This window comes from Giraffa tippelskirchi, chromosome 5 (assembly GCF_054371585.1).
Source record: "Giraffa tippelskirchi isolate mGirTip1 chromosome 5, T2T-mGirTip1v1.2.pri, whole genome shotgun sequence".
NCBI classification, from domain to species: domain Eukaryota; kingdom Metazoa; phylum Chordata; class Mammalia; order Artiodactyla; family Giraffidae; genus Giraffa; species Giraffa tippelskirchi.
In genome coordinates this window covers 121,136,898-121,150,064 of record NC_137279.1, presented here as the reverse complement: position 1 = coordinate 121,150,064, position 13,167 = coordinate 121,136,898, and the positions used below count along the sequence as shown (strand labels likewise).

Here is a 13,167-nt window from a genome sequence, read left to right as displayed (position 1 = left end):
AGCTACTTCTCCACTGATCTCCAGTAGCATATTGGGCACCTACCTAGAAGATGTCAACTTTTCCTGAAATATGAGACACCTGTAGACTCTGACTAGGTTGACCATTCATGAAAATGAGCTGTTCTGTCAAAGTTCTCCAGGGTTATAACATTTATCACTCTTCTTAGCAGGGCTTCCCTGGTGGCTCAGCTGGTAAAGGATCCACCTGCAATGTGGGAAACCTGGGTTCGATCCCTGGGCTGGGAATATCCCCTGAAGAAAGCAGAGGCTACCCACTCCAGTATTCTGGCCTGGAGAATTCCATGGACTGTATAGTCCTTGGGTTCACAAAGAGTCAGACACGACTGAACGATTTTCACTTTCACTAGCAGGACAAGGGTAGCCCTCACATTCTGGTCTCTAGTTCAGTATGCATCTATTCGGATATCCTGTTTACGTGGTAGGTTTGACACATCTGAGAAGAAACTAATCATCTTTCACCCAAACATGGGCTTTGGCTTTGTTCATCTGTATGAATGGCATCACCGTTCTGCTGTTCACCCAGGCTCAAGACTAAAAACATCTCTTTTTTCTCCTCCGTAATCTGTTGACTATTTGAGTTCCCGTTGCTAGGGCCCCAGGGGTGTGTTTCATCTCTCCCTTCCTCTCTGTTCTCATTTCCTTCCCCTAGCTCAGGTGTTGCATCCTCTCTGGTAGACAATTATAACTTCTCTTTAAGGAGCCCAGGCCCTTCTCCTCTTGGTCTTTCACATACTTCACCGAATGGTCTTAAAACAGAGTTCTCGTCTTGTCTTGTCCCCATACTGGCGCCACTCCCATTACCTGGCTGAAATGAGGATAAATTCCCCTGTCCTGGCATTGTTAGCTTTGGATGCAGTCCAGCCCACCTTGCTGGCCTGTCTCCTGTTTCTTCAGTGTGTGCACTCTGTGTTCCAGCCCTGCTGGGCTGCTTATTTATTGTTTCTTGAATGTCTTTGACCCCTGGCTGAGCTTGTTTTCTCCAAATACCCGTCACCTTTAACATTTTCCTCTCCTGTGTGTAAAATCCTGCACAGATCAGCTCTCACTCTTTACAATATTCTCTCCCCCTCAATTTCATGTGTCAAGATTTGTGCTTTCCATTTTTCTCATATTACGGCTATTTGCATAAAGCTTTATTTTCCTTACTAGATTGTAAATTCCTTGTGGACTGAACATGACTAAATCGAAAATATGTCCTGTGTTCTTAGATAGAAAGATTTAACATCATAAAACTGCCACTTCTCCCTAAATTAATACATGTAGTACAATTTATTAAAAATCTCCAAAGAATTTCTTCTTCTTAAATTGTAAAAGCATTGTTATTGTGGCATTTTTATTGGGTTGGCCAAAAGGTTCGTTTGGGTTTTTCTATACCATAGTATGGAAAAACCCAAACGAACCTTTTGGCCAACCCAATAGTAGCGTGAAAACAAAAAAGAATCCTACTACCCATTTCCACCGCCCCAAAGAATTAGAAACAAAAAGATTGCATTTTAAGGGGGAAGTTTGAATTAATAACCTGTAGTACAGATACACCATGGAATGTTATGTAGTCATTTAAAGAAATTGACTTGAGCTATGCCACTTTTCATGAATGATTTCCATTATTTATTGATTAGAGAAAGTTGATATGGGACAGTTCTTATAACCTTCTGTTTTTTAAACATACAATAACAAGACCCTCCTCCACCTTGTACATATGTCTATCTGTATTATATGAGCAAAGATATCAGTAATTTCCTATGAAGTGAATGAAGCTTAAATTGTATAGGTCCCCATTTGCATGGAAACCATTTTTGTGTTCATAATTTTGTATTCTTTTTTTGAAATGGGCCTCCACATTAGATAAGTTTCAAGTCCCCCCAAAACCTGCATCTCTGTCCCATGTATATGAACCTGGAGAAAAATATATGGCAAAACACTGGAGCCATTTCAGTTAAAGGAGAGATTGGGGTGGAGGTTATAGAGAGGGAGGAGGACAAGGACCTACCACAATAAAGAGAGAAAACTAGTTGATGATTTACTTACTGCTTTATATTTTTTAAAACTTTGATGGTGATGTTGACAGTTAATTGAAAAAGCTGTTGAAAAACCTAAACATAGTTTAACTTTATTTTTGAGAAGCAACCAACCAACCAACTAACCAAAAATCTGATAAGAATGTCATCACATCTTAACCTGAATGAATAACAATGACCATCAGCCAGGTAATGGGAGGAGAGGTGGCAGTTGGTGAACACTTGGAAAGTTTTCCATCAAATAACTTCCTTTTAGAGAATGATTTATCTATTCTATCATAAAGCCTATAAAATGAAAAGTCACAAGTTGATGTGTGATCAGCAGGTAGTGGGCATTTCATAAATGCTGCTTAAGAAACAAGTGGATGAATAAAGGAGCTCTTCCTGACAATCTGTGGGCCCAATCGTTTTTTGTCATAACTTGTTCCACTGTTGGCTCTACTTTAGTGAGTCTGGACATTTGGTAAACTTGTGGAATAGCTAAGTTCATATACTTCATTAGCTCTAACAAAGTCAGTATTCCAACGAAGTCTATAGTTTTCAAAGTAAAAGTGTTATCATTGATAGCAAATTATGAGAATGTAAGTCTTAGATGATAAGGAAATGCTCAAAGCTTCCAAAGGCACTTCTTGACTAAACCACATTTAATTTATGACTCAAGAAAAAGCCTAAATTGATAATATAGCAGGTCTATGTGAGATTAAAAGGGACTCTTTTATTTATTTACTTATTTTTGGCTGTGCTGGGTCTTCATTGCTGTGCGTGGGCTTTTTCTAGTTGTGGTGAGTGGGGGTTACCCTTTGTTGCCGTATGTGGACTTCTCATTGTGGTGGCTTCTCTTGTTGTGGAGCACGGGCGCAGGCTTCAGTTTGCAGCACTCAGTCAGGCTCAGTAGTTGTGGCACATGGGCTGAGTAGCTCCTCAGCATGTGGAATCTTCCTGGACCAGGGATCAAACCCATGTTCCCTGCATTGGAGGTGAACACCTATCCACTGTACCACCAGGGAAATCCTAAAAGAGAGTCTTGTGATAAGAATGCTTCTTTTAATGCTGTTCATGACAAGGTCAGCAGAGCACAGGAACTACTCTGCTCATTCTGCAAAAGGGTCTAGAGCAGTGCTGTCCAATAGAAATATGAGAATCATATTTGTGTATATAATATATATATTCAAAAATTCTAATTGCTGCATTTAAAAAAGTAAAAAAATATGATGAAATTAATTTTAATAATGTGTTTTCTTTAATGTGCTATACCAAAAAGAATATTTTGACATATAATCAATGTAACAATTATTAATAAAGTATTTTATATTTCTAATTTTGAATTGAGCCTCTGAAACCCAGTGTGTAGTTTATAGTGTGGCACATCTCAGTTTGCACCAGCTACATTTCAAGTGCTTGGTAGCCAGACATAGCTAAAGTGCAGATTCTTCAAGGGCAGGCTTGCCAATGAACCATCATAAATGACATGAAGCCTAGGATGATGGAACAGGTTACATCTTGCAGCTTCAAGTGTTTTAATTTTTCGCGTAAGAATTAATTTCAAGGCTCTATTCTGTTTAGAAAGTTTGGACTAAGATATCTCAGGCTCTTACATTATTTTTATTTGACTTACAAATAGTCCATTGTATTAATTATTGATTAACAAAAGTATTTACCTTCCTCCTCACACCCACTCTGCATAGCTTCCTGGATGGCAGTGTTTCTTCATACTTTTGTGCCTTCACACATGCTCTTGTTTCCTCTTCCTCCTGGTGACCTTTTCTCCCCTGCACACAGTATTTATGTATTTGCATGTCTTAAGCCTGGGACTGGCAAGGAGATCAAAACAGTCAGTCCTGAAGGAAATTAACCCTGAATATTCACTGGAAGGACTGATGCTTATGCCCCAATACTTTGGCCACCTGATGCAAAGAGCTGACTCATTGGAAAAGACCCTGATGCTGTTAAAGATTGAGGGCAGGAGGAGAAAGGGGGTGGCAGAGGATGAGACGGTTAGATAACATCACTGACTCAATGGACATGAATTTGAGCAAACTCTAGGAGATAGTGGAGGACAGAGGAGCCTGACATGCTATAGTACATGGAATCGCGAAGAGTCCGACATGACTTAGCAGCTGAAAAACAACAGCAAAAACAACACAGTCATTCTTAACTTGATGGGAGCTCTTCTCACACAGCCTTGTGTGATGCTCTGTTTACACACCTGTGACATCCCTGCACTCTGAGTACTTGAAGTCAAGAACTGTGTCTCACTCATTTTTGTATCAATAAGTAAGCACAGAATATTCATTGTGGGCTGTCATTAAATGTTTATGAAGTGTCTCTTTCAATGAACATTGGGGAAAGAGACACGTGTACCCCAATGTTCATCGCAGCACTGTTTACAATAGCCAGGACATGGAAGCAACCAAGATGTCCATCAGCAGACGAGTGGATAAGGAAGCTGTGGTACATATACACAATGGAATATTACTCAGCCATTAAAAAAATACATTTGAATCGGTTCTACTGAGATGGATGAAACTGGAGCCCATTATACAGAGTGAAGTAAGCCAGAAAGAAAAACAACAATACAGTATACTAATGCATATATATGGAATTTGAAAGATGGTAACGATAACCCTATATGCGAGTCAGAATAAGAGACACAGATGCATGGAACAATTTTATGGACTCTGAGGGAGAAGGTGAGGGTGGGACGTTCTGGGAGAATAGCATTGAAACATGTATATTATCGTATGTGAAACAGAACACCATTCCATGTTTGATGCATGAGACAAGGGCTCAGGGCCGGGGCAATGGGATGACCCAGAGGGATGGGATGGGGAGGGAGGTGGGAGGGGGGTCCAGGAAGGGGAACACATGTAAACCCATGGCTGATTCATGTCAATGTATGGCAAAAACTATTACAATATTGTAAAGTAATTAGCCCCCAACTAAAATAAATAAATTTATTAAAAAAAAAAATGTTTATGAAGTGAAAGAACTAATGAATAAATGAGCGAATAAGGTCTAAAAGCAGGAGTATTACACATTTCAAGATATTTTATATTATCTGTTAAAAGTAACTACTTTTCGATGGCAAATGAGCAAGACGTATTAATTAAAAATCCATTCTGATTTTGTAGTGACACTCCAGGGAGAAAATGTATTGATTATGATAGGCAACTTCTTGAAATGACATTTCTTTTTTTTCATTATCAGCCAATCTATGAAGCAAGAGTGAGTTGTTATTTTCTTTTTTTAAAAAAAGCTACTTATTTGCAACACAGATCGCTAGATAATTGTAATCTTCAACCAGGGCTTCCATGTAATGTCAGTTTAGTTTAATATATGAACAGAGACTGTCTCCAGGTTAACTATGTCATCCTTCATTGCAGTTAATAGTAAATGGTCAAAGGATCAGGTGGGGTAGATGTCCAGTATTGCCCCTTCGTATATACCTTGAAAATAAAGTTTGTCAGGACTCTTTATCTCTCAGTGTGTCACCTCGAGTCAACGGCGGGAATATTTGTTGAACATCTGAGGTATGAGGTTTCAAGACTTTGCTTTCGATTAGAATTTGCATAGCAAATTAGAATGTAATCTAGTGCTGCTTGGTTTGTCCTCTGTGAATGAAAGAACTAGAAAAAAAAAACAAACACGTGAATTTCTGGCACTGTAGTTTTGAATTTCTGTCATAGGACTGGATCAAGCAAGCTGCAGAATGCAGGTATATGAGCATGTCCTCACACTTGGAGGGACTAGGGAGGTGAGCCTCCCAGGGTGACTATTAAAAGAACTATTAGAAACATTTCCCTGGAGCTGTCCTGTAGAATTGATTATACCCCCAAAGACCACAGGTTTAAGGAAGCAAGATTCAATCCTTCTTGGACCCAGTATTTTCACATCTGCTAAAACACTGTACCCATTGCTGCTTCAAAGATTATGTTGGTTAAATCTGTAAAGTGTCTTGAGATCAAAGAAATTCCCCAGTTTTTTTTTTCCTCTCTATTTATTGTTTGGTCTCCGTCCTTCCTTTTGCTTCCACTTCTAAAGAGAGCAATCTTGACTTTGTTGCCACTCAGTCAGTGAACTGATAATGAGTCTGCCTTGACCCTTATGATTCAACTAAAACTGTTCTTGCTTAATGCAAGAGTTAGCCAGACCGAATGGTTGACTTGGTCTTCTTCCTAATTGATTTACTCTGTGGCCACTCTCTAATTCTAGAAACTCATTTTTCTTCCCCAACCTCAAAATTCTGTCTCTCTCTTTTCTCTTCCTTCCATCTCTGGATGTGTGTTGGGCTCCCTTGTAGGTTATTTCTCTTCCCTTGGCCACCAGAAATGCTACTGGTCTCTAGGCCCTGTGATTTCTGGTTCAAGACATTCTCCATGAGTGAGGGGACTGTCTCCAAATTCAACAACCACGTATATGCTGATGGCCTCAAATCTTGATGTCTCGAGCACTGGAAAGGCACCTACACATGCGCACCAGATTCTTGCGCCCTGCGGTTGTGTCAGCGGGTGCGTTCACTGGATGGAGCTGTGGGAGAAGGCCCCTAAATGTTTTCTGTATTTAGAGGTGACACAGTCATCCACATGGAGGTCCTCTTTCCCTCTACGACACTGTTCCTCTCAAAAGCAGATCTAAAGTAATGATCTAGAGTTTGGTTATTATTTAAAGCCAAATAGCGAGGCAACTTCGGAGCCCACTCCAGTCCTCTAGCCTGGAAAATCCCATGGACAGAGGAGCCTGGTGGGCTGCAGTCCATGGGGTCGCTACTAGTCAGACACGACTGAGCGACTTCACTTTCACTTTCCCTTTCATGCACTGGAGAAGGAAATGGCAACCCACTCCAGTATTCTTGCCTGGAGAATCCCAGGGACGGGGGAGCCTAGTGGGCTGCCGTCTATAGGGTCACAGAGTCGGCCACGACTGAAACGACTTAGCAGCAGCGAGGCAACTTTTTGAGGTATTTAAACCAAATACCTCAAATATTCACTTTGCTTTAAGCTCACAAAATGCCAGTCATGACAGCATATTTGTGTTTATGTAATACAACTATATTGTCAACACTATTTCATTGTTTCAGAAAGTAAGGAAATATAAAAAAGGTGTTTTAATGAATAAAAAAGACCTTGTAGTTCTGTCTTTATTTTTAAAATAATCTTTGTGCCATCATGAAACCTCTTATGTATGTGTATGATAGCATTTATCAAAGTTTAATGCAACTTTTTCTTTAGTGAATGTCTTAGTTCAGGCTGCTGTAACAAAGTATCATAGACCGTGTGGCTTAAACAACAGATGCTTATTTCTCACAGTTCTGGAGGCTGGGAAATCCAAGATCAAGACACTGGCAGAACTGTTGTCTGGAAGTGTCCCTCCTCCTGGTTCATAGATGGCCAGATCCTTCTATGTCCTCCCTGTGTCCTCAGAGAGGGAGCTCTCTGGGGGTCTCTTATAAGGTCACTAATCCATTCATAAGGGCTCCATCTTCATGATCTAATCTCCCAAAGGGCCCCCTTCCTAATACCATTCCACTGGGGATTTGGTTTCAACATGTGAATTTTGGGAAGGCACAAACATTCAGTCTATATCAATGGGTAGAATGGAGATGGTAATAACACCAACCTTAAAGATTGCCCTAAAGAAACACATTGCATGTAATACTGTAGTGCCTAGCGCAGAGCCTGGGGTGTATATGTGTTTGCTGTTTTTCTTATTAATGTTATTTGTTACTTGTTTTCATACTCCTTAAGGGAACAGAGGGAATATTTTTTATTTTATGTATGACACCAAATTATAGTCCTTGATATATAATAAAGGCTTAGCAAATATTTTAATGAATTTTGAATCATGCTTAAAAACTGTTTATCTATATTGTATTAGAAAACACACCTGTTGATAAAGGGAACCAGTCCAGTAATTGTCAACCCAAAGGTCTATCTTTTCTCTCTTACTGTCTGTTTTTTATAGTGATAAAATGGCCAAATGTTTTTCAGTATTCTTTTCAGAGACTGCGACCATCTCAACAGAGGCATGCCTTCTTAGAAGTTGTAAAAATTCATGTGTTCAAATCAGATTTTATTTAATTCTTATTCAAGAAATTTTTCAGTTTTAATGCTGTTTTTCTTTTACTTTGTAAGAAACATTGATTCCTTTTTTTGCAAACTATTTTTTTTTGCAAACTATTTTTTTTTGCAAATTAAATGCACCAGGAGAGTTAACTATTCAAAGAAATGTGGTGAGTCTTTTGTAAGCTCAAGTATCCCAGAGTTACATGAATATTAACACATAAATGTATCAGTTTTAAGAACTCAGATTTTCATTTTACGGTTTTCTTGCAGTGAAGAACATCTGTGATTTCTCTACATAGGTTGTAGGCTTTAGATTGGAAGAGGTAAAATCATTCTCTCACTTCACCTTTGCCTAGGTGTTAGTTTGTAAAATGTGGTAATGTTGGAAAGTACCTTAAGTTCCTGTCTGATCTAGGTTTCTTGGAAGCGTGTGTGTGTATGTGTGTGCACATGTGCACACTCGTATGCACAGGCACACACATTTAATTAGAAAAACCAGCTTGTGTCATCAAAAGTATTTTGTAATTGATAAATATTGACATTTGTATAATCTACTGTGAAAGAAGGCATGGATATTAATTTTGGAAACTTACCAGTAAGTTTAATGTATTACTCAGTTAAAAGCTGTAATTTTCTTATTAATTTTTTTTGTTTTTGTTAGATTTGGTTTTAAGACCTAAATCTCTTTGTTTACACCATTAACCTTATCCAAGCTACTAAATGTAGCCCAGTATTATCTAACATTTATCTTTTTGGGTAGGCAGACTTGGAAACATATTCTTTTGGTTCTGTGAGTGAGTCCATTGCCTCTCTCCCTATAATTGATTACAGAAGGTTACTATTTAACCAAACAGATGTCTATAATCCGAATGAACAGACATAGCACAATGTATTTATGTAGGCCCACTTCCTGTTCAAGGATACAGGAATAGTAAACATAAAAACCTGTTTTCTTATACAGTTCATAAATAGTTGGTTTTAGCCTTTTGGTGATTAGAGCATACCTTTATTTTTGAATTTTTAAAATGTTTTAAGCTTAGAAATTACTTGAGAGGGATATTGGGCCATTAATTTGACTGCTTTATTTAAATAAGAAAATGTTTAATTATCATAAGCAGCTATATCTTAAACTCTTTATTCAAATTGTTCTATATAGATAGCAATGCTTGGCATTTAATTTGGCATAAACACTCATAGCATCTCTAAGATTTTATTTAGGACATTATAGAGATTTTATGTTTATCATGATTAGATTAATGCAATTCAGACATTTACAAGGTGTCATGTGAAGTTTCATTTATAACTTTTTATATCTGGAAAGATCCATCTGCATTTTAAACATGAAAATTGTACAGCTAAGTTATGGTTTTTGTGAAAATCAAATCCAATGGGCAGTATAACTAATTAAAGTAGAGGCTCCAGATTTCCTTGGTGGCGTTACTCTAAATGGCTGAGTGGTAAAGAATCCGCCTGCCAATGCAGGAGATGCAGGAGAGGTGGGTTTGATCCCTGGGAAGATCCCCTGGAGGAGGAAATGGCAACCCACTCCAGTATTCTTGCCTGGAAAATTCCACGGACAGAAGAGCCTGGCAGGCTGCAGTCCATGGGACCATAAAGAGTCAGACACAACTGGGCAACTGAGCACGTACATGCACACATGAGCTCTTCCAGCTGAGTGCAGACTGTATTTGACAGATTGCCACATTGAGGTCTGTGCCGAGTAGCGGAGGGCAGGGCCTTTTATGTGGATTACCTTGGCCTAACAGAGAGAACTGCCTTCCTTCCCTGCCCAGGGAGGTACCTATGCAGTGCTATGGAGGGTGGAGACTTGGAGACTTGAAGCTACACCTGGTGGGGGGTGGGAGTAGGGGTTTGGCGTGGGCTAAACAATGCTTGTGGGAAGAAGAGATACATATGTTTTGTGATGCACTGCACAACTGTGTCTCAGTAGCATGCAAAGTTTGGGTACCCTTGATCCTGCCCCAGTATTCCGTGGGTTAGGAGGTACACCAGGAAGGAAAGAAAGTGAAGGAGATAAAGGAGTAGTGGGAGGATACTCGACCCCTTGCCTGGTTTTCAGGTGTTTCCTGAGGGTCCTAGAGTGTGTAGAGCAGAGACTGATAGCTGTTGATTAAAGTCAGTCCACTAATGTGTTTTATTCGATTTACTAGTATTTAAAAACTCAATTTAAAATGTTTTAAATATAGAGAGACTTTACATGAACATCCAGTTGGAAAATCAGTCATATTCAATCAACTTTCCTGTGGTCAGTTGGCTAGGACTGAGGAGCATTTGCCTCTATTTATGTTTCTCGCCTTTTCATACTGTTCATGGGGTTCTCAAGGCAAGAATACTGACGTGGTTTGCCATTCCCTTCTCCAGTAGACCACGTTTTGTCAGAACTCTCCACCATGATCTGTCCGTCTTGGGTGGCCCTACACGGCATGGCTCATAGTTTCATTGAGTTAGACAAGGCTGTGGCCCATGTGATCAATTTGGTTAGTTTTCTGTGATTGTGATTTCATTCTGTCTTCTATGAATAAGGATAAGAGGCTTATGGAAGCTTCCTGATGGGAGAGACTGACTGTGGGGGAAACTGGGTCTTGTTCTGATGAGTGGAGCCATGTTCAGTAAATCTTTAATCCAATTTTCTGTTGATGGGCGGGGCTGTGTTCCCTTCCTGTTGTTTGGCCTGAGACCAAACTATAGTAGGGGTAATGAAAGTAATGGTGATCTCCTTCAAAAGGACTTGTGCACACATAGTTGTATTTAGTGTCCCTGACCCTGCAGCAAGCCACTGTCTTGGGCTCCAAAATCACTGCAGATGGTGACTGCGGCTATGAAATTAAAAGATGCACTGCTCTTTGGAGGAAAAGCTCTGATAATCCTAGACAGCATATTAAAAAGCAGAGACATTACTTTGCTGACAAAGGTCCATCTAGTCAAAGCTGTAGTTTTTCCAGTAGTCATGTATAGATTTGAAAGTTGGTTGGATCATAAAGAACTCTGAGTGCCGAAGAGTTGATCCTTTTGAACTGTGGTGTTGGAGAAGACTCTTGAGAATCCCTTGGACTGCAAGGAGATCAAAGCTGTCAATCCTAAAGGAAATCAGTCCTGAATATTCATTAGAAGGAATGGTACTGAAGCTCACGCTCCAGTACTTTGGCCACCTGATGGGAAGAACTGACTCATTGGAAAAGACCCTGATGCTGGGAAAGATTGAAGGCAGGAGGAGAAGGGGACAACAGAGGATGAGATGGTTGGATGGCATCACCGACCCTATGGACATAAGTTTGAGCAAGCTCTGGGAGTTGGTGATGGACAGGGAAATCTGGCGTGTTGTAGTCCATGGGGTTGCAAAGAGTCATACACGACTGAGCGACTGAACTGAACTGAGCTAATGTCTCTTGTCTGACCCTTGTAACTGTTAGGTTTGTAGCCCCTGCAGTAGATCCTGGCTGCCTCCAGTTTGTGGTATACCATGAGGGCTTGATGAGCCTCTCTCTCTCATTCCTGACTTCTGTTTCCCAGTCTAAAGATCAGCACTGACAAAATATAGCAACCTACAAAAACAAACAAAAAATGGAGGTGTGTTCCTCATGACCCAGATATTTTTAGATTTTTTTTCCTTGCTTAAAGGATGTTTACCATATTCATGGAAAGTGCTTGTATTTTATGTCTTCTGTTGTTTGCCTTTATTTCTTGCCAAGACAAGCAATGTTTGTTTTCATTTCATTTTCATTGCAGAGTAGTCAAGAGACAAAATTATTTTCAGCAAAGTATCTCCACTTTAAAGAAAGTTTTCTAAACTTTTCTAGATAAAAATTTTCTGAAGTGGATTGCATGCATAAACATTTTGAGAATCAAATGTGTTTTTATTTTAAGCTGTATTATTTTGTCTTCATGTATGTCCAGTTAGTCTACTACTAATAGAGTGAAAAGCAGTTTTATTTGTAAGGGTTTTCTAAAATGTATAAGGATTATAAAATATTTTTCTTCTCTTTTCTCACAAAATCCTCCCAGCGAGTTGAAAATGGTGACTTCAACTGGATTGTTCCAGGAAAATTTTTAGCATTTAGTGGACCACATCCCAAAAGCAAAATTGAAAATGGTAGGTTTTTCTTTACTTTACCCTCCAAAAATTTGTTTTCGTTCATCTTCTTTCATTTCTTGATTTCCTAAGATAATCCTTTCTTTTGGTAATATTCTCCAAAGAATATTTATTAATTAAAAAATTGAACAGTAGTAATTTGTATGTTAAATTTAGAGTTTAGTAAGTAGAACTATAATCACTGTTTTAAAACTAGCAAATTGGTAGGTTGCTGTTAATAGGGTGTTCACTTTACCTTGACCCAATTATTAAAGAAGAATCTGAGAAACCAACAGATCACAACAATAAGTTGATGAATTCTATCAGCTGATCTCAGATTTATTTGGTGGTGGAGGCGTGCTGCACATCACAGTGTTCTTTTGGGAACAACACGATTAATAATGTGATGATGGTGATGATAGGTGTCATTTATTAAGTACTTACTGTGTGCTAGTTACCAGCTAATCCCAGCGTCATCTCATTTAGTGCACACACAATTCTATGTGGTATAGGCACTATCTCCATTTCACAGAGGAGGAAACCGAGGCTTATGAGCAGGGAATTTGTCTAAGTTCACAGAGTAATATGCAGAACTGGTGGTACTTCAGCCCAGAGTATAGCTTCTAAACCTTGTTACCGCACTGATCTGTTTAGTTCCGTCATGACAACTAGGAACAATCTTCCAGCTGACAAAAGTTTAACTACTTATTTGCAGTCTTTGTATAGCCAGAGGCATACATATTCAGGGGAAAAAAAAAAAGACTAAAAATAAGCCTCTTGAGGGAAGGGACATAGGTATACCTATGGCTGATTCATGTTGATGTTTGGCAGAAACCAACACAATACTGTAAAGCAATTATTCTTCAATTAAAAATAAATAAATTTAATAGAAAATAAGCCTTTTGAATGAAATATGGTTGGCAATGTGAGTTTCCTCATTTGCATATATTTTTTTTCCTATTTTTTTTAACCTCAC

General features: G+C 39.0%; 1 protein-coding gene across 30 annotated transcripts in view; it reads left to right on the top strand.

Moving 5' to 3' along the window:
* The window catches only part of CDC14A (cell division cycle 14A), a 196,982-nt gene that overhangs the window by 100,528 nt on the left and 83,287 nt on the right, over window positions 1–13,167 (top strand). For all 30 annotated transcript variants that reach the window (XM_081493185.1, XM_081493178.1, XM_081493199.1 and 27 more), the window contains one exon: window positions 12,125–12,212. In XM_081493185.1, the coding sequence (XP_081349311.1) occupies window positions 12,125–12,212 (88 nt within the window). The remainder of the gene's footprint in view (window positions 1–12,124; window positions 12,213–13,167) is intronic.